The 26,611-nt window shown below is 38.0% G+C and overlaps 3 protein-coding genes across 4 annotated transcripts in view; 2 read left to right on the forward strand and 1 right to left on the reverse strand.

The window, feature by feature from the left end:
- The window catches only part of otud7a (OTU deubiquitinase 7A), a 60,608-nt gene extending 58,976 nt beyond the window's left edge, over positions 1-1,632 (reverse strand). The window contains exon 1 of one of the 2 annotated variants that reach the window (XM_042495979.2): positions 1,527-1,632. The gene's annotated coding sequence lies outside the window, so the exon portion shown is untranslated. The remainder of the gene's footprint in view (positions 1-1,526) is intronic. The other variant, XM_042495981.2, reaches the window with a different exon arrangement.
- Positions 1,214-22,375, forward strand: LOC148189244 (uncharacterized). Its single transcript, XM_088080572.1, has 16 exons — positions 1,214-1,783; positions 5,448-5,651; positions 5,830-5,898; positions 6,062-6,104; positions 9,538-9,683; positions 12,265-12,459; positions 14,338-14,424; positions 14,812-15,010; positions 15,108-15,331; positions 15,440-15,682; positions 18,568-18,813; positions 19,988-20,183; positions 20,361-20,566; positions 20,711-20,811; positions 21,374-21,545; positions 21,625-22,375. The coding sequence occupies exons 1-16, from the start codon at positions 1,606-1,608 to the stop codon at positions 22,005-22,007; spliced, it is 2,892 nt and encodes a 963-aa protein (XP_087936698.1). The 5' UTR covers positions 1,214-1,605; the 3' UTR covers positions 22,008-22,375.
- A 463-nt stretch (positions 22,376-22,838) lies between these two features.
- gcnt3 (glucosaminyl (N-acetyl) transferase 3, mucin type) lies at positions 22,839-26,416 on the forward strand. The gene has a single exon (XM_042496888.2). The coding sequence runs from the start codon at positions 23,226-23,228 to the stop codon at positions 24,630-24,632; it is 1,407 nt and encodes a 468-aa protein (XP_042352822.2). The 5' UTR covers positions 22,839-23,225; the 3' UTR covers positions 24,633-26,416.
- Positions 26,417-26,611: the final 195 nt, after the last annotated feature.

The following is a 26,611-nucleotide window of genomic DNA, read 5'->3' on the forward strand; positions in this document are numbered from 1 at the left end:
TTGAGGCCCCTAGTGACTGGTGAAAAATACAAGACCCTCCCTCCAACAGGACCCACAATGGGTTTTTTTTTCCTCATCCACTTGACCAGCATTTTTCAAAAATATTCAAATTATACTAAAACAGGAATTCAGCTAACTGGCATACATGAAGAAAGACAGAACACAGGGAAAAACTGAAAAAAAAACCCTGTATATAATGATAAAGAAAACATCACAGATCAATGAACATTTAAAATGTCACAGTTTAAGGTTACACATATGTCTTCTGACAAGAAATGTAGTCCATAATAAAGTAGCCTAATGTCAGGGACTGTTCTTTCTTGGCCCTCCCTGAATGACTGAGAGAATGACCTCCACTATAAATTTAGGGTTCCCACACATTTTCATGGACAAAATTTAAAAACTTTTCTATGACTTTTTGAGGACCCATAGGCTATTTCTTCCTCTCCCCACATGCCCAGCCTTTTTCAAAACTGGTAGCCTAGTGATTTTCACTGATTCCCTGACTTTTTCAGCCTGGGAAAATGTGAGTTTGGAATTCCATGACTTTTCTAGGTTTGACATGAACCCTAAACATTAGTTATTTGATTTTAAACTTACACTTTGATAACTGAAAGTTAAACTGGAAAGAATAAACAAAATGTGTAATGTTGAGGGGCAAAAAAAGGTGTTTCTCTCTCTCTTCTTTGTTGTGCATGCCAATTCGTATCAATTTCAACCTCAGATTTGGTTATGTGTTTTTGGTCCTCTGACACATTATGTGTTTGTCACACATAATGTGTCAGAGGACCACTGGAAAATTGAAAATGTGATCATTTCTGTTTTTGCAGTTTGTGGGCTCGGATAAATGTAATTTTGTAAAAAAAAAAAAAAATCAATACAAAATTCACCCATTTGAAGTTGTCCTTTGCTTAAAAAAACAACAAGCAAATGTCGTCTATGAAGTTTTTTTTTCTCCTTTTTCAGATTAAAGATTCCAATTTAGCCTAAAAGCAGACATAAGTTAGAACGGAGCGAACCGTGCATGATGGTACGCTACAATACACCTGACAAGCAGCATTTATTTTATTCTTATTATTATTATTACTAGAACTAGCCTACCTAAACATGACCTAAATATTAGTATCTTTAGTCTAGTGTTGCTCTATATCAACCACAGACATTTTGAAGCCTACCTGACAGCTAGTGGCAGGTGCTACAGGTATTTTAGTGTGTTATCAGAACCGGAACATGCCTTTCGAAAGCTAAAAACAGGAGCCGAATGATGTGGAAACAATTCCATCAACGCGTTTTGGGAAAATTATGACCGCTGTTATTGATTTTTAATGTAATCAATTCACTCTAAATAGTCTATCTATCTTTAGAAACACAGAAACAGGGCTGCTCTGTCTTTTTCCTCCTCGGATCATTCACTAAATGCTAACCGCAGTCCGCGCGCATTGTCCAGTGCTTCACTTGAGCGAACTGGTCCTGCAAGTACTTTGAGGGCTGGAGTCTCAGAGCTCCACATCGATCTTCCAGCGTACCTGCTGCACGGATTCAGCGTCTCTGGACACCGATTGTTGTTGTTTTTCTCACTTCCAGTCAAAGTCCTCGAGAACAGCCATGAGCTCCGTCTCCGCGTTCATACTCTATCTCTGCTGTGTGGGATTTATCGGATGTAAACCTTCGTCTCTCTGCCCGAGCGGACAGTTTCTGCTCAAGAACCAGTGTGTCCTCTGCCACCCCACCTGCTCCGAGTGCGACGGCCACGAGCTGTTTGAATGCACTACCTGTGGAGTTGGTAAGGAAAATTCCCTATAGCCTATGCGCACTTTAAACGCAGCATAAAACATGGATCTCTTTTCCAAAGGTAAAAAAAATGCGAATAATATATGTTTTCAATCTTCCTTGTAATATGCACTTGATTCACCCTAAAAGGGATTTAACAATGTTTTGCACAGCCAAATTCTGCAAGGACAGCACATAAATCACCACCAGCTAAACAAGGCTTTATCATAGTAAGACTTTTTTTCCCTTTCTTAATTTATACAACAGCCTGTAACAATAATCCACTATACAAGTTAGGTATACAAACAAAACAATAGCAAAAAGCCAGGGGGATATTTCAATTTAAAAAAGGCTATTATACAAATGTCAAGTGACTTGATAACCCTTTTGTTTGAGGAATCAGTGAGCAGTTTCAAATAATGTTCAATATCTTCCTGAAAACCGACAATATTAGGTTTTTGTATTCCTAAACTTATATTTCTGTATGAAGTACTAAAACCATTACCAAATTAATTATTAAAAATGCTTTGTCTTCTTTTCTTAGGCAACTGAGAAACCCAAACACTGAACTTTACCCAAATAATGTAAAGACAGACAATATCTTTGCCATCAAATGCCAAAATTCACATCTACATTTTTCAGAATTTCCATATGAGCTGTGCAAATATGAGCCAATGTGTTGTTTTGTTTTTTGTGTGATTGTTTGCTTTTTGGCTGCACAGATGCCTGATTAAAAAAAAAAACATGTCACAGTCTCATTAACGTGGCTGAGAGGGAGGTGGAGTTTTTTTCCTCCAGAGCAGCACTATTTAATGGTTACCAAAGCAAAGCTGTTGAAAGGCTTATGTATTAGATGATGGGCGTTCAGCTCTGGTTTACCCTTGTTAAACAGTCACGGACTGGCTGTAGCGCTTGTTGATTTTTCTGTCACAGGAGCACTTATGAAATAGGTAAGAAATGAAGGTGTGATCATATTTCTCCCGAGCTTTCACAATGTAATCTGATCATGTCAGAATGGGGCCTTTGTTAATCAGAGGGAAAGGAAAAAAATATCCCCTTGGGCTACAAGTATTGCTGTTGCAGTTCGTTGGGCTTAACCTGCAAAACCTGCAAGTCTCTTTCTCTCACACACACCCTTTTCTTTTAATACATGCATTTTGACACTCCCACAATAATGCATTTCAGTTTTTATTGACTCTATTTTAGTGTTCATTGCTGTTATACTTCCTTTGCTGAGTAGATTTTACAGCAGTTAGTATTTGATCGCAGTATGTATATTTGTCTGAAGTTCTTTGTGAAGCAACATCAAAAGCCAAAAATCTCTATCCTCATGCTCTTGTTTCTCTGCACGCTGAGTCTCTGGGAAGTGGAAGGGTTAGAGAGGCAGCAGCAGCTTGTGGCCCCTCTCCTCCCTGTCTCACACATCCTCTGTGCAGCACTGAGCAGATGAGACAATGCTGTAACTCAGCTGCTCGCAGAGATGCCTCAGGTGCCACAGCCGGGCTAGTCACAGGTGGCAGAGTATTAATCATTAGGGCTAACACAAGACTGTGTCTCTGCCCACAGCTCTGATATCTCCTCTCTGATTGCCCTTGTTTACATTAGTTGGAGCATCCTGAGGTGATCTCAGACTGTGATCTGTTATTTGTGGGCCTGCAGCAGTGGCATGTCCAGATTTTTTTTTTTAAACTGGGGTGGCCCAAGAGGGGCACTGGGTGGCATGAAGTATGTGTGTCAACGTAGCTTTAGGCCACTTTTAGAACTGCCCTTCTATAATGCAAACGTTTTTCCTCAGTGTTTAAAAAAGAATCCAAATTCATATGATACAATTGTGAGCAGGGCTGTATGCACGGTTTTAGAAACATTGAGCTGCCAAGCCTGCAAGGGGGGTTTCGGGGGCATGCTCCCCTGAAAATTTTCCTTGATTTAAATATACGCATTGAAAGACCTTTGGAGAGCAAAAATTGGATAACAAAAGCTTTAAAACCATGTCAGTGGGCAGTAGCATAAATCATACAGGATACATAACTTGTGGGGGGGTCTGAGGGTGCTCCTGCAGAGAAAAAAAAGTAATTTAAAATACATTTCCTGTATTTCTACACCACCTAAATTAGTTAGATGGAGGGTTCAGAGAATAGCATAATAATTGACCCTGTATGAGAAAATTAGAGAATAATCACAACCAGAGGGGGATTTTATCATTAGTCCCCCAAACTAAAGGGCCCAAACAGTTATTTATCTACTTTGATGGTTAAATGTGAAAAATACTGAATAGTCTTACTGGTTGAACTCACTGTTCCCCAAAAATAACAAACAAAATTCCCCTAAAGCTCCCTTTTAAACAAGACAACTGTACACTTGTGAAAAATACAGAGGTCCTGACCTTGGAGACCTCAAAGGTAGGTAGGGCCATGACTGTGAAAACGATCCTCGTGTGGATCTGTAAAAACAAACACACGAAAACACTGTAGTATGCATGCCAGGCCTGTAGTTGACGATGTAACTTTGTAATGACACACAGTAGAAAAACACCATGTGCATGTGCAAAGTGCCGCTGTGACGTCACCATTCTCACAGGATCTGCACATTGCCAGTTTACATGATGACAGAAAGGGTGGCGTTTTAAAGGATTACACCCTGGAACACAGTTATAAAAGTTTGCATTTTCAGGCCCCCAAAACACCGTTGTGGTGTGAACAAAATGCCAAACCGCAACAAAAGTTTAACGTTTCATGCAGTAACTGTTGCCGTGTAAACAGTCCCTTAATTTGCCATTTGTTTTGTCCCCACTGCTTTAATTATAACATAATGTCATAATGTTATTTCTGTGTCTTACATTCCTGTTTATAGTTTAGTTAAAAAAATGACTAGACCAAACACAACACAAAAGTGACACCACACAAATGTAAAATAAAGCTGTCATACTTTGTTCTTAAATTGTTATTCCAAAAGTAAATAGTAAAGTAGTGAGAATAAAGTGCCAACAAAATTGAGTGAACAAACAGTTGAATCAGTTTATTTGTATGTAAAATTAGTCAGGTTAGATAAGACTCCCATGTTTAGGACTGAATTGCACCTATAAAAAAATTCAGTTTACTGATCAAACAGGTCAAACTGACTGGTCAGACAGCCAGTCATAATGGGGTGGCCATTCAGATTTCATAAGTTGCCGGTGTTGCCCCATGTTGCTCCTTAGACATGCCCCTGACCTGCAGTCAACATCGTGGGCTGCAGACATCAGTTCATGTGGCTTTTTTATGGCTGTGACATCTATTTATTCAGCCACTATTGTCTGTCTTTAATAATTGCTCCTCAATCACATGTTCAGCCACATGACATTATTTCAATGAAACTGTTTTGATTTCTGCAACACGAGTTAATGCGATAATGCGTTGATGCCGCTGAACTTTCACACAGTTGGCAGCATGTCCTTTCGTCTTTCTTTCATCCCATGCAAACATCAGGCCCATTTGGCTCCTCCTCTGTATTTATATTTGAGAAAATCATTGATTTCCACTTTCATAAGAGTGCAGATTTTTGAAAAAAGGTTTTTTCCTGGCAGGGGTTGTGTATGGCTAATGGTATCTTCATCAGGAGGAAATAGAGTGGGCTCTATGTTAACAAGTCCCCTGTGTCCTCCTCCTCCTCCTCTTCCTCCTCCTCCTCCTCCTCCTCAGATGAAGATGGACAGGAACGTTTCCTCCACCAAGGTCGCTGTCGGACACACTGCCCCCGGGGACTCTATCCTGACAGGGGTCACTATGCCTGTCTGCCCTGCATAGCCAATTGTGAACTTTGCACAGATGGCAACATATGTGCCAAATGTCGGGAACACTACAAACTCCAGAATGGCGTCTGCCAAACAGCGTCCTGTGACATAGGTAAACGTAAAGCACAGTTTCAGAGTTGGTTGAAGCTCAAGGGAAAGACATTGAGTCTCATTTTGTTTTTGCTCTGTGTGTGTGTGTATATGTGTGTGTGTGTGTGTGTGTGTGTGTGTGTGTGTGTGTGTGTGTGTGTGTATATGTGTGTGTGTGTGTGTGTGTGTGTGTTTTTCAGGGCAGGTGCAGGATCCTGATACAGGGGAGTGTATTGACTGTGAGATGGGCTGCAAAACATGTTCCACAGGTAAGTCACACGTTGTATCCTGCAAACAACGTCAAACTGTTCCCATCCAAATGTAAAGTGGATCAGCTGTTTAAAAAAAAGTGGCTATAACAGTGCACAATGTAGTTTGTTTCTCATTTTGAGTCGTAATAAATCCCCTCCTTTTTTTGTTACTTTTGCACAGAGGACCCTGAGATCTGCAACAGCTGTGTGGAAGGCTACTTCCTGTGAGTTTTTTTAAAATAACATTTTAATTATCTTTCAGTAAGTGGACTTTTCTGTCCCTCCATATTTTCATCTGTAAAATCAAAATATCTTTAGGTATTATCCTACATAGCTAACATTCAATGTTAAGGTTGTCAATAACAATAATTTTTAACAGATTTTACTGTTATATTCTCAATTAACTGACAATTTGTTTGATCTAAAAACAGCCAGAAATAATAGGGAAAAAAACACTCACTGCAATGTCTCAGAGCATAATTTGTCATATTTTAATTGTTTATTTTGTCCAACCCTTAGCCCTAAATCCAAATTATGTCCATTTTCACAATCATGGAAGACTAAGAAACTAGCAAACATCCAAATTTCAGAAGGTTAAGCAAGAGAAATGTTGGGGGAGTTTTCTTTCAAAATAATTAACACAACATAAATCTATTATCAGAATAGTTGCTGATTAATTGTTTGTTGATTGACTAACAATTTCAGCACTATTTGCCACAGTAAAATAAATCTTTATTGTCTTTTTGACATAAAATTGACAGAATTTTGCAAAATTGTTTCTTTATTATTCTTTTTGCCACTTGTTGGACCTTTTTTGTTAAGTTGGTCATTGACTTTCCCCTGTCCTTTTGAAAGAAATTAAACTAATTTGCTCAGGTTCCAAAGGGTTAAACAGGTTTAAAAAGTCACCTGAATGCAGCACAAGAGAACTGATGTCAATCCAGGTTTCAAAGGGTTAATCTTGAAATTGTTTTGATTTGCATTGCCTTTGCCATGCCTCATAAAGAGTCAGGTAAATACATATACAGTATGTGAGGGCAATATATCAAACCTTTCCATAAAATGTTTCCTTTTTTTTTCACAGCACAAGAATGTACACCTGTATGTACCTGTATATCTGTTTACAGCAGATTATCACTTGGACACACTGTGTGACAGGCTGCAGAGGCAGAACAGACCTCCAATTGTGTACTTCTCCCCTGAGTTTAGGCCTGCTGGTATTGTGTGAGTCGGGTTACCTTCCACATGGAGTCATACATCCACTGTTACCTGAGCCTGGGTTTGAACACAGGAGAGTGTTCTGAAGTAGAGCAAGTATAAGTGGAGAGCACAGCCAGTATCGGGTGTGATTATATAGGGTGCACCATCTTGACTTCACTGACCGCTTGTGTGAATCACAGCGGAGGAGGGTTGAAGGAAAATCAGCTGCTTCACTGCACTCATGTCCTCTTACTGCTGCTATATAGGTTCAGTGAGATACTCTTCTGCGGTACTTGTGTTACTTTTACTTTAACACTAATGGTTTTAGAACAACAGGTCGTCTCTGTAATTTCTGCGGCTGCTGCAGCACCTATGAAAGCCAATAGAGCATGTGGCTGGTCATGGACTGCAGGAAGAGCCTCGGCCTGATAGCAAGTGACAGGAAAGAAAATCCAGTCCTGAGGTTTGCCTGTAATGACAAATGTTTAAGTCGGGCAGCTTTGGCATTACTGTGAATTTGTGGAGCCAATGTTGTTCTCGAAGAAAACCCTGCCCGTTGAAAAGAGGCACAGCATGATGGATGCTTGGTATTTAATGGCATTTATCTTCTTCTCTATGGGACTAAGTGCAGCTAACCAAAAAAAAATAAAAAATCACTCTCAGAATGGTTTTACCATGTTTACTCAAGCTCTTTTAACTTTAGGGACTACTATTTTATTTATTTTCTTTTTTATCATTATTAGCATTTTTTTTAAGTTAAATAAACAAATACATACAAACCAATAACATACAAAAAATGGTTAACCAAGACAATAAATAAATAAATATACATATATAGATATAGATATAGATACATAAAGAGTGATATAAACAAACAGACAACATAACAACATATACAAACAGACAAATAAATAATATATATAAATATATATATATATAGAGAGAGAGAAACAGGAAGGACAATAAATAAATAAATATGCATAAGTCAAAATAATAATAAAAACTCATTCACAGTCTCTATCACAGACAAATCATTCAAAATTCACCAGTTGGTAAATAGAGTAATTTCATGTTACAGGATAAGTTAATGTTATGTACTTTGTTATGTTACGTACCAAATTGGATATTATGAGTTAGCATGTGAGACAAATAGAGAAGAAAAAATGGGGGGAAAAGTTCTTGATATTACATGTTTTATGCATTTCTCCCATCTTTCATTCACAAGATCTTTGCATTTATGATTATTTAAGTTGTCATTTTTAAACCAATTTAGTTTTATTTGTTTAATTATTGCTACCCTTATCCTTATAAACAAATAGGACTCTATTTGATTTATTTCCTAAATAACTCAAAAGAGTAAAAATCCCAAACAAAAGTTGCTTTGGAAATGCTGATGTGCTCTCCTGGAATGGATAGTCTTAATATTTGCACAGAGGGATTCTTAAACATCCCGCAGATTCTTAAGCAGTGCACTGTTTCCAGGCCAGAGACAGAGCCTGCTCTGCACCAGCTGCTATTGTGAGAGGAAGTTGATGGATGCAGCGTGGCGCCTCCAGCTGTTCCTTCTCAAACAATCACCCGCATCTTAGCACCAAATCCACGGCAACGCAGCAGGAAGTGCAGCTCAGGCTGTCAGTGGTCACATTCTCCCGAGTGTGTAGGGAGGTGGCAGGAGAGACAGCAGAGGAGGTTCAACTATATAAGTCAGCGGCTTCTTGCTGTTTGGATTATTTCATTTAGAGTGTAAAGTCTGTAAAGACGGAGTTTAATGTTTAATGTGACATCTCAGTATCTTAGCTCCTTTCGGCTAGATTTTTTTTTAGGCCAGCCGTCTCATGTTTAATAGCTCAGTTAAGCCTCGGAGGAATGATAGGACAGGTTAATGACAGAAATCTGCCCATGCCTCTGGGCTACAAATAAAACACCAATTAACTTTCTGCCTTCAGAAGAGAATAGAGCCTTGATAAGCTTGAAGAAAAGCAGGCTACATTGTGTTTTTTTTCTCTCTGTGTGCTGTCCTTACTGATGTTTGACTGAGTGCACCTTTTGGCCGAGGACTCTATTGAAGTCAACAATGCAGCTGCAGGTGTGCTGCAGACTGGCGTGGTGCATGATTGCCTCTTGCATGTGGTGTGTTTTGTGTCTGGTTTCGGTTCAGCCGGCCGTGGGCAAATCCTGCAGCAACATCATTCTCCATTCACTGTAAAGCTTTCAAAGTGATGTTAAATCATTATAGTTTTCATCAGGTCTTTGATTTTTTTCAATTGCTTTGTTCTGCATGTTTGCTTTAGGAAAAAAAAGGCTTTTTTGTCAACCAATTATTGACTGATTTCACACACATAGATAAAGCCTAGTTTTAGATAAAAGGTTTTCTAATTGTTATAGATTATCACTAAATAAATACACTTAATGGCGTTTTGATTTCAGTTTTGAGTTGACCTTTTTTTTCCTTTATAGTTTCAGACATCAGTGTCGCCGGCATTGCCCCCAGAGCACCTATGAGGACTGGGGCAGGGGTTTGTGTCTGCCCTGTCCAACACCATGCACAGACTGCAGGAGTAACTCCCGCTGCCTCGCCTGCAAGCCTACTTACTTCCTCAACGGTAATATTTGCAAAGATTTATCATTTCTATGTATATTTTGTGGACTATGAGCATACAGATTCAGGCTTCAGACCCTCTTGTACACAGTACAAGTAGAGTTAGTCATTTTTTAATATACTCTTCTATCACTGTGTATGTGAGAGTGATCAGTCATTTTTGTTAAAGACGAAAAATGGCACTCTCAAGTCTTCATTTGGATTGCAAATCATGTCCGTGTCAGCAAATCTGTAACATGAGATATGCAAATGTATGGTTTATGCAAATAAGGAATTAGGATTGTGTTGTTAGGTTGTGTTCTGTATATGGGCATCCAAAACAAATGCTTGGAGACTGTGTGTAAAGCCTGGAGCTATTTAAACCTTTAAAACCTGTTTGATTTCTTTCAAAAACATGGGGAGAAGACAATATCAACCTTACAACACATGGCCTGATAATTAGCACAAAAAAGTAGTAAAAAATAATATGCAAGAAAAGTACCTGAAAATAACGCAACAGAAAAAGTACCAAAAAAAACAAAAACAAAAACAAACAAAATATATATATTTGTTCATGCTTTTTCTGTAAAATTATTCTAAATATAAAATTATTGTAATTATTAATCTAGTTTTCTGGGTATGTTTCCCTTTTTTTTAATATAATTTTCTTATTTCTCTCCCCAAAAAATCAGATATTTATGTAATTTTCTTGTCACCTTTTACTAATTTCTTGCAATTTTTGGGGACTTTTTTGTCAGGGTAGTCAAATCCCTTTTTAACCCATGTTTTCGAAAGAAATCAAACCAATTTGCTTAAGTTTCAAAAGGTCAAAGCGCTTGTGAAAGGCGTCTGTATGCAGCACAAGAAAACTAATGTTGATCCAGGTTTCAAGGGTTTAAAAAAAAAATACTAGAAGTGCACAATCACACTATCGAGGTGATTTTCACATGTACAGGTACATGCAGTTTCTCATGGGGATGAGACTGCACATTGTGTCAGACAGCATCTATCACAGATCATCAGCTTATTCCCTCGTCTCCAGCCATAAGGTCCAGTTAGAAAAAAACGAAAAAAAAAAAGGAAAACTAGGTCATTGTTTGTGCCTGGGCAGTTGGATGGAATTTAGAGAGAGAGAGAGAATGTGGACAGCCGGACAGAAGAGAAGGATGATAAAACTGTGGACTAAATGAAGCGATGAGCAGATCTTTTCAGAGACCACATCAGAGCCATTTTGCCACTTTGCATGTTTATTTCATTGGTATTTAATGGCATTTATCTTCTTCTCTATGGGATTAAGTGCAGCTAAACCAAAAAAAAAAAAAAAAATAAAATCAAATTTATTGATTTAAAAATCAATTTTAGAATGATTTTACCATGTTTACTCCAGCTCTCTTAACTTTAGGGGCTACCCATTTTTCTTTATTTTCTTTTTAATTATTATTAGCATTTAAGTTAAATAAACAAATACATACAAAACCAATAACATACAAAAATGGTTAACCAAGACAATAAATAAATAAATAAATAAATAAATAAATAAATAAACATATATAAATTATAAATTATGTGTGTATATATATACACACACATATATATATATATATATATATATATATATATATATATATATATATATATATATAGAGAGAGAGAGAGAGAGAGAGAGAGAGAGAGTGAGAGAAAGAGGAAGGACAATAAATAAATAAATATGCATAAGAAGTCAAAATAATAATAAAAACTCATTCACTCATCCAAAACAAATGCCTGGAGCTATTTAAACCTTTGAAACCTGTTTGATTTCTTTCAAAAACATGGGGAGAAGACAAGCTCAACCTAACAACACATGGCCTGATAATTAGCACAAAAAAGTAGTAAAAAATAATATGCAAGAAAAGTACCTGAAAATAATGCAACAGAAAAAGTAAAAAAAAAAACTAAACAAACAAAATATATATATATTTGTTCATGCTTTTTCTGTGACATTATTCTAAATATAAAATTATTGTAATTATTAATATAGTTTTCTGGGTATTTTTCCCTTTTTTTAAATATAATTTTCTTATTTTCTCCCCTTTTTAAAAAATCAGATATTTATGTAATTTAAAATATTGTCATATTTTAAAGGGACAGTTATTCTATTAAAATAACTTTCTTTTTCTTCTTTTCTTGCAAATTTCAGGTACTTTTCTTCATTCTTTTAAAGATGATTTCTTCTAAATTTTGGAGTAATTCCTTCTTTAGTTGCACTTTGCCTTCTCCCTGTGTTTTTTAAAGAAACTAATCCAATTTCTTCAGGTTTCAAATGGTAAAAACAATAAAATTTTACTACTTTTAAACTTTCTGTTACGCAAATGAGAATTTTCCAGCATTACCCTCCTGAAATGATTGATTTTTCAGTAACAAATATTGATCAGGTGTTCTTGCAAAAGATGCCACACTCTCACTGAAACTTCCCTAAATAAATACAGGTTAAAATGATGTAGTAGTAAATTATTTATAATCTGCTATATTGTCTCTGTTACATTTTTCAAGACCTCTATTTGCTTATACAGATGAAACGTTTTCAGAGAAAATAACTTCCTCTCTATACTTCTGTGCCGTGCCAGGAGGTGACTGTATCAAACAGTGCCCGCCTCAAACCTTCAGTGACTCCACTGGCTGGCTCTGCCAGTCTTGCCACAGCTCCTGCCAGACCTGCCATGGACCTCGGTCCACTGACTGTGACCTGTGTCTTGGTGGGAACTCTCCTCTGCATGGACAGTGTCCTCTGGTCAACTGCCCTCTGGGACAGTACTTTGATGGTAAGAGGGACAACTGTTATAAGGCCTCATTTCACTGTTAATGTTCATGATCTTTCTCAAAATGCTGTTTTTGATTTATCAGAGACAAGACAAGGTGAAAGTATTTAAGGCACATGTGCATCCGGTGACAGTGGAGTCACATGATGATACTGAATTACATGACTTGACTGATGGAAGTAATAGCTTTTCTCCTATGGGAGGTCAGAGCAGAGGTCAGTATGATGTCCCTGGAATTTAGAGCAATTCAGTTACTTGCTCAAGGACACTTTAAAATGGTGCTTGCCGCTGAGGTGGGGGCTTGAACCCTGCTGAAGGACATGTAGGTTGAAGGACGATCTCCAGCTCACTATGTCACCCTGCCGCACACTTACTGCGACGCTTCTCTTTCAAGAGCCATTTGAAAAGGCCTCTCTGCCTCAGAGCACAGCGCTCTTTAACTGCTCTGCCTTTGGTGTCCGTGTCAACAGCACTGGAATATAGCACACTCGATTGTTGTCATACAGACAGGGGAATCATGCTGATCATTTACATTTCTGCCTCATAAGTTTGATTATTTACATCGCTATTTGGATCAGTCAGTGGGCTGTTCACTGTCAGTTGTTATTCAGCCAAAATTTTTCTAAACTAACAATTGTTAACTAATTATAAGTATTTAATTTTTAATCAGATGAGCAATGTGTTGCACAAGCATAAGCGAGTTAGATGTTTATAAAGCCGTTTTATGCCTTACATGGATTGGTGGTAGTATTCAAGATCCTTTACTTAGGTAAAAGTACTAAAACCACCCTGTGAAAATACTCTGAAAAGTCCTGCACTCAAAAAGGAAAAAAATTCAAAATTTAAAATTATGATCAAAATTGTTTAAAAAACACCCACAAAACTCAATTTATTTTTTTAAAATCAAAGTAAGAAACATTAAGAAAAAAACACCAAACTAAAAATTATAATTCTAAATTAATTATTATTATTATAATTATTATTTAAATTTAGATGATACCCCCTGAAAACTCTGAATTATTTTTTTATTAATTTTATTAATATTATTATTTTTTTTAATAAAAGAAAGTAAAAGACTTAAATGTTTTTCAAAATAGCTGACAATTAATCTTCTGTGAATCAGTATTTTTATAAACTGTTTGGTAATTTAATTTATAACAAACATCCTATTTTATTAACGCTTCCTATATTTATGCAAAAAAACATCTTAATCTGTAAAGTAACTAAAGGTATCAGATAAATGTAGTGAAGTAAAAAGTCCAATATTTTTCTCTGAAATATTGTGGAGTAAAAGTATAAAGTAGTACGAAAATAAAATACTCCAGTAAAGTACAAGTACCTTGAGTTCATACCCGAGTACAATGTTTTAGTAAATGTACTTAGCTAAATTCCTTCACTGTTTATATGCAGTCCCTATACTGTTTATAGTTTTTACTGTAAACGGGGTATAACATAAGCATCAATAGTTTACATGCAATAATCAATCACTGTGGCATATCCCCTGTAAAAATGTATTTTATACCAGCAGTTAGCCTACTTAAACTTTTTATTTTGATAAAATATAAATAAAACATTTCTCACACACAAACCTTCACTTTAAACTAGCTGTAAACGTGGTCCAAGAGACACAGTAGCGGGTAACTGCAGGTGACACACACACCAGTGCATCCATCATCTGTGCCTCAGCAGCACTGTACTCACAGCTTATTATGCTTCCCTCTACAGGTTTAAGTGGGTAAACCTGTTCACAAGTGGGTGTGCACAAGTGGGTGTGCTGAAGTGCTCACAGGGTTTGGATATCTGTCTATGCTCTGTCAAGTGTGATGTGTTTTTATTGTATGAGACATGGTTACTCTGGTTTTTTTTATTTTTTTATTTTAGGGAAATATAGTGAATGCCACACCTGTGATGCATCCTGTAAGACCTGCTTTGGTCCACAAGCACTGGACTGTTCGACATGTTTCAAAGGTATGTATATGTAAGGTCATGACAATAAATTGAAACATTATTTCAGTTTATCAAATTTATTTATCAATAACATTAACTGCTGCACTTTTGCACACAGAATTTTTTATATACGACATCGTATTTATTATTCGATATTTTGAGTACTTTTTAGTATTTATATTGCATGGTGCAAGTTTTTTTTTCCTTTCGATAATTACAGATGTGCCTTGTTATGTGTGGTTAGCTGTGAATGAACTGCCATAACAAATGCCTGTGAAGGATTAATAAAGTATCTATCTATTTATTTTATCTCAGTTCTCTCTGTGCAATGTGTGTGTGTGTGTGTGTGTGTGTGTGTGTGCGTGTGCATGTGTATGTGTGTGTGTATGTGCATTTGTTGTGTCACAGGAAGTTTCTTGGGCCAGGACAGTTCTTGCGTAAGGCAGTGTCCATCTGGCTCCTTTGCAAACCCGGCCACTCAGCTGTGCGAAGACTGCTCGCCAAACTGTGAGGCGTGCGTGGACACCAGTGATAACTGCATCAACTGCTCCAGAGGCAGCTATAAACTTTTCCTCCACCAGGGGAGGTGCTGGTCAAACTGCCCAGAGTAAGCAGTTGGATACTTGCACTTTTGTGATGATGGTGTGTTCTTGTTGACTATATATTTCCCTTTTTTTATGCTTTAACAAATTTCCTAATTTCAGAGGTTTCTTTGAGACAGCAGAGGGGTCGTGTGAGGCCTGTGACAGCTCCTGTTTGTCATGTGATGGGATTAAGTCCCAGTGTTTGTCCTGTGCTGATGGCTACTACTTGGAGAGCGGATCGTGTAGACTCAACTGCTCGCTGCGGACGTATCCTGCAGATGACGGCACCTGCAGACGCTGCCCTCCCCACTGTGACGTTTGCTCAGATGACAGGACCTGTTTCAGTGAGTTATTGGCTGTGTGTGCAGCATATTCCGAATGCATCGCATTTTAAAATGAAATCCTGAAGATTTACACTTTAACCCCCCCCCCCCCCTTCAATATCATTTCAGAATGCAGTTTCCTCTACCTGATGTTGAACGGTGCGTGTAAGGCCAGTTGTCCCATGGGTTACTATGAGGACATGGAGGAGGGCCGCTGCAGTCAGTGCCACCCGACCTGTGGCAGCTGCTCGGGGCCCCTGGCAGACGACTGTGAGACCTGCTCGACCTTTACCCCCAAACTCTATAAGGGTGCATGCTCCAAAGACTGTCCCGTCGGTACTTACTATGAAACTGAAGCTATGGAATGTCAAGGTGAGCCTCACAAACATACTGCACGTGTGACTTGATTAGATTTTTAACCCTTTGAAACCTGGAGTGACATGACTTTTCTTGTGCTACTTTCAGATGCCTCACGCTAGTATTTAAAGCTTTGAAACCGAGCACATTGGATTTAAAAAAAAAAAACATGAGAAAAAAAGACAATGAGCAACTTGGTCAGAAATGCAAGAAATCAGAAGATTTAGAAATTTTTTTTTTTTTAAAACCTAGGAAAAAATTCCAAGGGAAAAAAGGAAAGGAGATGGGGGGAAAAAAAACTATATTTAGAATTAATATAATTATGTATTTACAACTTCACAGGTCATATCCTTATTTTATTTATTTAATTAATTTATTTATTAGTAATTTTCAGGTAATTTTCTCATACTTTTGTTGTACAAATTTCATGCTAATTTTTGAGTCATTTCTTCTGTCATTGCTCATTGCCTTCTTTCCATTTTTTTTGAGGAAATCAAGCCAATTTGCTCAGGTTTCAAAGGTTTAAGCAGTGTTGAAAAAACAGGATAACATTGTGTTTTTTTAATTATCATGCACTTTATGTCATTGCCCTTTTAAAGAATACTTCACCTTCAAAATAACCATTAACATATCAAGTTACGTGTCGCATTAAATTTGTTAAGAAAACTTCTTTTTTTTTCTTCATGAATAGAATTAAACAGGGTCTGTGTTTAACCCTTTGAAACCTGGATTTCTTGTGCTGCATTCAGACACCTTTCACAAGTATTTCAACCCTTGAACCCTGAGCACACAGATTTCTTTCAAAAACATACTGGAAAAAGACAATGTGCAACTTGGCAAGAATTTTCCTGCAAATCGCAAAAAATTAGATTTTTTTTACTTTTAAAAAAACGTGGAAAATGTCAACAGACATATATTAATAATGATCCTAATTGTATATTTAATTTTTTTGCAGAATTATTATATGTTGAGCGTGCATGTGTGTAGAGCTTCGCTTGTGCAAAGCTTTAAGTAAAAAGGACCTATTTGTAATCACAAGCCACCCAATTCAAACAAATAGGGGGGCAGTATTTCAGTTTTAATCTTGCCTCATCTCATAACAATAATGCCAAGTGGTTACAATAAGGTGAACTGGTCGACATTATTTCAGTCCATCTACTACTGTGTCAATACAACCACGATTTCCAAATAAATAGAGGCAACTCGTAACTGACAGCAGAGCAAGAACACAGCTGGTCAAAATAAGGCTGATATCTTATGATCTTCACTTTTGGCATTTGTGTATAGTTTACTTAGCTCAGTTTTAGCAACTACAGAAACAAGAAAACAGTTACATCACACCATCTGAAAGGTTTATGGTGAACTGTAAGCCTGCAGTTTGTGCTGTCAGTAGTTACAACTAAAGATCTGGTTTGGTAAATAACCAGCTTTTAAGATTTTGCTCACCAGTCCTAAAAGAAACGCTGTGAGTTCAGCATCAAACTGCATCTTCTTACTCTCCAGTGGTTGTAAGAAAAACAGAGCAATCAGCATTTAGGGTTTTATGGCCAAAAATCCAGATCCTGGATAGTGCTTAAGGTTAGAAAGGTACAAATGTGAGATCCAAAATCCCAGGTGTCCTTGCTAATCAGAAGCTATCGGGTGCAGCTGTGATGTTCTCCTCAGCTGCAGTAATCAGCCTGACTGGGAGGTTTTACAGGGAGGTCAATTTATAGGGAGTCACTTGCTTATGCGTCTCCAGAGAGTCAACACCTTCAGTTAGCTTTCTGTGTTTTTTGTTTTTGAGTGGAAATCTGGAATTCAGTTTCCCCTTTGTTCACTCCTGCTTCTCTTTGGTTTTGGGACCAGTTCTTTTATTTGTCTATCAGTTTGATTGAGTTTTATTCCCAATTCCACCTTTTAGAAACCAAAGGGCTTGATTTTACACCCTCATGAACATGTGTTAGGTTGGTTTCCAGAACCCTGACCCATGTTCTTCAGGTTTTGTATTTGTATTCAGGTTTACTATTTCCACTAGGTGCACTGTCAGTATCAATGTTGCTGCAAATCACTGACATATCCCAGGCTGCCCTTATAATTGCACTACAAAGAATCTACTTAGCATGAAGAAACTCATTTTTTTATGGGGATTTTATCACCTAAAAACACAGTGGCATCATGGCAAAAAATGGCATTTAAAGGCTTAAAATTCTGAAAATTAATAATATTTGATATTTATGATTAGAAATGATGTTGTTTAAAAAAATTAAATCAATGAAAGTAGCGTAAGTAGCATTTTGTATGCAGAGCAGTATGAGTGTGTATAATATGAAAGGTGGCCCTAAGGGTTATTTAAAAAAAAAACTAAAAAAAAGTCATTTTGAAAATATTTTGTGAAAACAGCAAAAGTCAACACTACAACGTGGCTGCAATATCGATATTGTGTTATTAAGTCAAAAATATTGTGATATTTGATTTTTTTCCACATTGCTCAGCCCTAGCTGAAAGAGATATGTATTTACATAAACTGAATCAAAGGTGGCAAATATAAAAATAGAGCACACTGAAAATACTCAAACCATTTTTCTAGAATGGAAATCCAGCATAACAGGAAGATTGTGCTTTGGCTTGTAAAGGTTTGATAAAACTGATCTGAAAAATCACTGGAAACCTTTGACAAAGATTATGTTCGTAACAGTCTGAAAGTTTGCTTATGCTTATTAAAGTACTAAATCACAAATGTCTAGAACCGCAACACTGCTGTGGATTATCTCTGAGGGCCATTCTGACTTAGACATAATAGAAGACAGTATTTGCTCAAGATGATAATCATTCCCCACTTAAACATGAAAGTAATCACACCTTCTTTAGTAAACAAAGACATCTAACTGACGCAGTCTGATTTGTTTGACTATGTGCAGAGTGCCACCAGACTTGTATGAGCTGCTCTGGCTCCGACGCAAACCAGTGCACCCAGTGTGAGAAGGGACTGGTGCTGGATCCGAACACGCTGTTGTGTGGTGTGACAGGTGACACAGACTGCCCGCCGAGGACCTACCTACACGACGACCAGTTCACCTGCATGGGTTGCCACCGGCACTGTTACTCATGCGAGGGGCCGGGTAATGACGAATGCCAGACGTGTGCCGTCCCCAAATACCTTCACAGTAAGCATTTTCTACCTGATCGTTCAGCTGCATGCTGCTGTGGTTCAGGGTATAAAATCAATGAAAATCAGCAGATAAGCTGATTTTTAAAAAGTGCATTTATCGTTTAACCATGTAACAAAGCAAAACTACACATCTCCGTACTATCAGCTCTTTATGGACTCAGTAACAGGTTCATGTTTAACTTTTATGACTGATGGAATTTGAGCTTTATAGTAGTTTTGTCAAATAGTTACTAGCCCTCAGTGCACCCTGAAAACTCTCTGGAAAAAGGCTAAACTGAGAATATTTCACAATTTCAGTCCCCCTTAAAAAGCCGCATTAAATTGATCGACAGTAAACAACAACAGCTGAATGGACTGTTGGCGGAAACACACATGTAAGGCCAAATTTATATATGCTCGCTAACATGGAAAATTAGATTTGAAAAAGTTGTTACAGTTTCAATTCTGTGGAGCCTCCAACATGTTTTGTACAGGAATAACTTTTGATAATAAGCTGTACGCACAGTTTTAGTTTAGTCAACATAAGGCTACTCAATATCATTATTACAAAACTCAAATTAACTCAACAGCGCCTTTAGGGAATTTAAAATTTAGGACAACTATCGACTTAAGGATGAACTGAATAGATTTTTGTGGTCATAGGCCAAAGTTCAAGATCACTGTGACCTCGTCTGTCTCATTATAGTGAAAGTGATATCTCAAGAACACCTTGAGGGAATTACTTCAACTTTGGCACAAACGTTCACTTGGACTCAACGATGAGCTGATTAGAATTTGGTGCTCAAAGGTCAAGGTCAGTGACCTTCCATTTGTCTCATTTTGTGCAATATCTGAAGATGGCTCTGGAGGACTGTCTTCAAATTTGGCGCAAACATCCACTTAGACTCAAGAACCAACTGATCAGAATTTGGTGGTCGAAAGTCAAAGGTCACAGTGACCTCGTACATCATGTTTTGTTTTTGGCCACAACTCCAAAAACCCTCAAGAACCACCTTGGCACTGTGTCAACTGAATAGATCTTCTGCTTTGATTAGTGTAAAATATATCTTAAATTTCCCTTGACTAGAATTTTAAAAAATCTTGAATCCAACCCTCTTTAACTTGTCAAAACCATGGTGTACTAATAGAATGGGAATGGAACTTTCCCTCTGTGTGCTTTTTTTTCCCAGACAGCACTTGTGTGAGTGAGTGTCCGGCCGGTACGTACGACACAAAGCAGGACGCTGATGGAACAGAGCTGGGACTGTGTTTACCTTGCGATCGCGCCTGCTCTACCTGCACCGGACCATCGTCTAAAGACTGCCTCACCTGCTCTCCAGGATACCTGCGTCTCCTTCAGCTCTGTGTCACCCATTGTCCAACAGGGTACAAAGCTGAAGGCTCCATCTTTGTATAGACCACACAGTATTTACTTAGTAATGAAATGTGACCTCTGTTAATGGTCTGTTGACTGTCTCCTCGCCCTTTATCCCCTGATACAAAAAACAAAGAGCGTGTATACATCTGTATACATCTGACTTGATAATATTGTCTTTTCTACAGGTATTACAGAGAGGGCTCACACTGTGAGAAATGTGACCAGTCCTGCAAGCTGTGCACAGGACCGGGGCCCGAGTCCTGCAGGGCCTGTCTGCTTCCTCTTCTGGAGCTGCAGGGCACTAAGCTGTGCGTGGAGGGCTGCCCGCACCGCTTCTATCAGCTCAATGACGTCTGCAAACAGTGCCACACCAGTTGTCAGACCTGTACAGGTACAGATAATGGTGCTCCTGTGTATAGCTCCGATATGAGTGATTTCTCAATCATTACATCTTGTCCACCTACAGTCAATATTCTTCCAGTGTGTCAATATTAAACGTTCACTTCTCATATTATGAGTTTGTGTGTGTTTGCAGATGCCTCACCTCAGGGATGTGTGACGTGCGACTGGGGCAGCACTTTAAAGGACAAAGTGTGCTACCCGCGCTGTGAGGAGGGGCGATACTTTTCGGAAAAGGTGTGTTCTCCACCACGAATCATTCACCATATGTTCTTACTCAGCTTCTTACCCTGGGTGTGCCAAACTTACAATAGTTTGGGTAATTTTACACAAGAAATTATTTAAGTTTTTTTCTGGGCTCTTTGGTTTAGACTCAGCTAGAAGAATTTAACGTCACTGGTCAGAATGTAGTGATATTTAATGATGATGTTTGCTTGTGTTGCCAGGCAAATGTCAATAAAATCAAACTGCAACCAGACATTTCTGATAATGCAAATCTACTTTGAAATCTAATTGGAAGAACTTTTTCAAATATTGACTAAGAATGTTTCTTTACCTTGAATTGATGCTCAGGTGATAATGAATATTATTTATAATTATCATAATTATGAACACAATAAATTACTCATAAAATTCTGATATTTCAACTAATTTTTCACATTATTTTAAAGTAATTTTAAAGTTTAAAGTGCTATCAAGAAATCTCTGCTCCAATCTGTCCACACCTAAAGTCTACTACTGCCATGTTTTTTCTTGTATGTGCCCAGTACAACATTTTATACATTTTTTACCACTGTAGGAAACATGTGAGCCATGTGACAGCTCATGTAGGCACTGCAGCGGCCCCAGACCTGACCAGTGTCTGACTTGTCACCGGGATTCTGCTCTCCATGCTGTGGAGAACCGGTGTGCCCGCTGCTGTCAGGCTGGAGGGAACGCCACAGACTGCTGTGTTTGTGACAGCCGCTCAGGTAGAGACCCTACCTGTCACAAGAAACACACAATTGTTTGGATGTCACCATGTACTAAACAATTTTTCTTTGGTTCCAGCTCTGTGTGTGGAGGCCCCCCAACCCAAGTCGGGAGACGATGAGGGATCAGACCTCACGATGTCATCCAGAGCTCTGAAGCACACGTCAGCTGGCTTGCCTATCGCCCTGCTGCTGGCGCTGGGGCTGGCTCTGGCTGTGTTTGCATTGGTCAAGGCCCACGCCAGGAAGAGGCTTTGCTGGGGCCAAAGCTATGAGAGACTGAGTGGCAACGCCAGCATCAACATGCCCCACGGCGTCCCTGAGCCGGACAGCGGGGACGAGGTGGACGTGGTGTACACCAGTAGAGGAGGATCGGTATATCGACGCTATAGCTTCATCCATGAGCAGGACACAGATGCGGACCAGGATGCGGATGAGAGCACGTGTCTCAATCAGTCTTAGATACATCCTGAGCTTACAGAATCTAAAGAATGTGTTGTGGATGCTCACAATATCAACTGACAGGTGCATTTCAAAATATCTATTGTTTAGGAGAGAATGTAGTAATATTTTGCTTTGTGTTGCTTTTTCAGCTCTGGCTACTCTCCAAAGTGCCCAAATCTGTACAATGCACAGTCTTAGATGAGGGATTTGTGAGTAAACAGTGATAAAAAAATACATATATGTGTATATGTATGTATGACTTTTCTTTTTTTTTTAAACTTGATATGAATGATATATTTGTTAAACAATGAACGATCATGTGAAATGTAATCGCCATGATTTGCTGTAAATAGGCATTTAAATGAAATAAAGTCTTTTCTACTTGATCTCCTTTGGCGCACCTTGAAAACTGGCTGCATTATGATGGTTGTCCTGAGAGGTCCAGTTTAAAACCAGAGTATCATAAAGTGATATAAATGGCACAAGTTTCTGCCGAGCAACAGATGGAGGCTATGATAACTTTATTTTTATATATATAGCACCTTTGAAAACCAAGTTTACAAAGTCCTTTGACAAACAAAGCAAAGCAGAAATGGGATATATAGATAGCGATACGGGATGCCAAAAAGCCCTATTATACACAAACAAGATGAAACAAGGGTAGGATAAAACTAAAACCAGAGGACAAATAATGCAAGATGCAAGATGTAAAATGTCAATATAATAAAATACAAAGACATAGACCAAAAACAACAACAAGCAATAAAAGCAATAAAACCACAAATAAAAGTAAATAAAATTAATAAAACATAAATTAAAAAGGTTAAATAAAAAAATATAAATATAAATACAAAGAAAAGAAAGACAAAGAAGAAAGAAAAAGAAGAAATTCCACTATTATGTTTAGCATGCATGATACAAAACATTCCATTTTAGCAGAAGTTTTGACTTTTGAGTGCTGGTTGCTCTACTTGCTTTTACACTCTTATTTTTTATGACTTTGCAATATGCTTTTATTTTGGTTTGTTTTTATCTGTTTTCAGTATTTTTTTTACAGTTATGCTTATATCTTGTAGCACTTTGAGATTTGTTCCAAATCTAACATTACAAACAAATCTATTTTATTATTATTATTATTAATGATACCAACTGATGCAAATTTGCTGAAACAACCCCCTTTGTTGTGTTACATCCTATTTAGGATACTGTATACTCAACACATTCCTTACACACCTTATGTTTGACACACCCACTCAGGGGCCGATTCCACTTGTGCTTATAAACGAGGTCGAGTCAATCTGTAACTTGCATTTAAGACAAGGCCACCTGAGCTGCAGTCGCCTCAAGAGAAGAAAAATGGCTTTTGCAAGGTTGTGTAACAGACAGATGTTTAGGACCCTCACCCTTGTCCTCATGGGTATGTTCCTGTCTTTAGTTCTTTGGGCGACTGGCTCTAACAAGCAGTCATTGCCTGATCTCAGAATACCACAGCAGTTTTCTGATGACCTGCCTGGCTGCATGGTTATCATCAGTGGAAACGTAGAAGGCAAAAAAGGTCAATTAGAAGCTCTTCTGGGATCCAAGAAAAGACAAAATCTTTTATTGAAGGATTTCTACTTGAATGTGACACAAGACTGCCCATCTTACATCGACAAGAGAGGATTTATTACAACACCCCTCAGTGAGGAGGAGAAGGATTTTCCCATTGCTTACTCCATGGTGATCCACGAGAAGATCGAGATGTTTGAAAGACTTCTGCGAGCTGTTTACGCTCCCCAGAATGTCTACTGTGTGCATGTGGACCAAAAATCCTCTAAGGAGTTCCAGAAGGCCGTGGAGGCGATTGTGTCCTGCTTTCCTAACGTGTTTGTAGCCAGTCGGTTAGAAAGAGTAGTGTACGCCTCATGGTCCCGCGTGCAGGCGGATTTGAACTGCATGAAGGATCTGCTAGAGTCGCAGGTCCAGTGGAGGTACCTGCTCAACACATGCGGGACGGACTTCCCCATAAAAACCAACAGAGAGATGGTTCAGATGCTCAAGTTTCTCAACGGGAGAAACAGCATGGAGACAGAGGCCACGAATGACTATAAAAGAGGCCGCTGGCTGTATCATCACAATGTGACCGACTCCGTCATCAGGACGGACGCAAAGAAAAGTCCTCCACCTATCAGCAGCCCCATGTTTACTGGAAATGCATACTTTGTGGTCACTAGGGCCTTCGTGAAACATGTCATGGAGGACAAAGAGGTCCAGCAGCTCCTGGAGTGGGAAAAAGACACATACAGCCCCGACGAGCACTTGTGGGCCACTCTACAGAGGATGCCCTCTGTTCCTGGGTCAGTGCCCGCCAACAGCAAGTACGATGTGTCCGACATGCAAGCCCTCGCCCGTGCTGTGAAGTGGAGCTATTTAGCGGGAGATGTAAAAAAAGGAGCGCCGTATTACCCTTGCACTGGTGATTACAGGAGGGGAGTGTGTGTGTATGGAGCTGGGGACCTCCCATGGCTCTTTCAACAGCATCATCTCTTTGCAAATAAGATGGATCCCGAGGTCGATGATATCGCTATCAGATGTATGGAGTCAGTTCTGCGTTTCAAAGCTTTAGGCCATGACCCGCTGTTAACAGATTCCAACGTTTTATAATGTTTATAACCATTTAAAGTGTGAAATATAGACAGTTTTGTTGCTATTCTTGCTGCTAGGGCAACAGCTTTGTGCCTTTTCACTTACTGTCAGCTGCCAAAGAAACTATAAGTATTTTTATAGTTAATAATTATAGTTTCCTTGTCAGCTACAAAGGAGAATATAATCGAACACTAAAGTCATGAGTCAGTGACAGTGTTGGAGGAGCGAGGCAACGAGGTGGGCACAGCCAGTTACACAATAACCCTTCAAATGTTTGTTATTTCTGAAAAAATCTTTCCATCAGATTTAAAAAAAAAACCCATTCAGTGATACTTACTGATATTTTTTTGGTAAATATCTAAACATGCACATCTTTTTCCTTGTTATTAGTCACCAAACACATCATGGCTCTGTTCGGAGATGAAAAACAAGGACGTATATATTCAGATTAAAAAATCATCAGTGAGCATCACCAGGGGCGTAAATATAGTCATTTGCACTGGGTGTCCAGAGGGTGAGGGGACCCATAGAGAAAGGGAACCCTCCAACAAAATGTAGAACAGTCAAAAGGGCATATTTTCTAATTCAGATTTAAGAAAATAGAAAGAAAAAGACCTGTGTTTAAGGAAAAACTCACACACATATTTGTTTTTCTGTAGAATATTCAGTAGCAATCCATGACAAAAAATGTTATAAAGCTTATTCTACATAACCTATAAATAACTGTTCAAGAAAATGAATTATTCTTTATTTTCTTTGGTATTTCTGTCATGTACATACATGCAATGATGATTTCTGGGTAATATGTTGGGATTTAGTGGGCCATTTATCTATATCTATTTTCTATATTATCTATTTGTTCATGTGACGAGACAATAGGGTTATACCACGGCTAGTTTAAGCATTAGTATAACTAGTAACCAGCATGCATTGGGGCCCATTGTCGCTACCTTATGCCACTGAGCATCACATAATGTGTGTTTTTTAATCTGGCGGGAGGATTTTTCACATAAAATTTAAACAACAACAAAACTTACACCAAGATATGGCTCCTTGAATGCTTTCGCTGACATCACTTCTTTCCGTTATATTTCTTTAGCTCCAAGGAAATTATAATAGATATATATTTATAGATCCCTTGGTCAGCTACTGCATTAACAACATTCCAACAGGAGATACATCTGAACCCAGTCAGAATGTTTAGATTGTCAAGTTTGAGATGATCTATAATGTATGACTTAAGTCAACAGTCAGTACTTAAGAACAGGTAAATATATAATAGTAATGTATTCTATATTATATTGTTATGGATTCTTTACTGGAATGTCTTGAAATACTGTTTTTTCTTTTAACCCTCTGCTTGATTTCTTTCAAAAACATGAGAAGATGGCAATGACCAACGGAAGAAAAACACGACCCAAAAATTAGCAAGAAATTAGTCAACAAGAAAATGACATTAAATTTATTCTGATTACTTGGAAAAAGTGCCTAAAATTATTGTAATTTTGTTATATAATTTTTAAATAGGTAACTGTGATAATTGTGAGTTTTTGAGTTTTTCCCCCAGCATTTTTAAAATCATTTTCTACATCTACATCTACTAAATTCTTGCAATTTGTGAAAAATGCAATACCTAAGTGCTCATTAATGATTTTTTTTTCTGCATTTTACTGAAAGATATCAACCCAGAGTTCAAAAGTTTATATACATGTGAAAGGCATCTAAAAACAGCACATGAAAAGTGATGCCACTCCAGGGTCAAAGGGTTAAGTTATTTTTTTAAAAAAGTAGTGTGGTTTTTTTTTTTAAAAAAAAAAAAACTGTGGCTACTGTTGTTAGCACATTGTTACAATCTTAAGTATTTTCTTGTATTCTTAACATTTTTATATTATTGATCAGGGTATTGATATGAATCTTGTAATTTCCCACAATATTCTTGTCCTTTATTTATGACTTCCACAAAATCTGTGTTTGTGGTGCCATCTTGTGGAAGCCAT

The sequence above is a fragment of the Plectropomus leopardus genome, chromosome 7, assembly GCF_026936395.1.
Source record: "Plectropomus leopardus strain MGB_pleo_1.0 chromosome 7, ASM2693639v1, whole genome shotgun sequence".
Classification (NCBI taxonomy): Eukaryota; Metazoa; Chordata; class Actinopteri; order Perciformes; family Serranidae; genus Plectropomus; species Plectropomus leopardus.

What these genes read in the sequence shown, in the direction of transcription:
- LOC148189244 (XM_088080572.1), top strand. Translation starts at nt 1,606, where the DNA reads ATGAGCTCCGTCTCCGCGTTCATACTCTATCTCTGCTGTGTGGGATTT. An exon ending in CGTCCCCAAATACCTTCACA is followed by an intron (nt 18,814 to 19,987) that starts GTAAGCATTTTC and finishes TTTTTTTCCCAG; the next exon opens with ACAGCACTTGTGTGAGTGAG. An exon ending in GGCGATACTTTTCGGAAAAG is followed by an intron (nt 20,812 to 21,373) that starts GTGTGTTCTCCA and finishes TTACCACTGTAG; the next exon opens with GAAACATGTGAGCCATGTGA.
- gcnt3 (XM_042496888.2), top strand. Translation starts at nt 23,226, where the DNA reads ATGTTTGACACACCCACTCAGGGGCCGATTCCACTTGTGCTTATAAAC.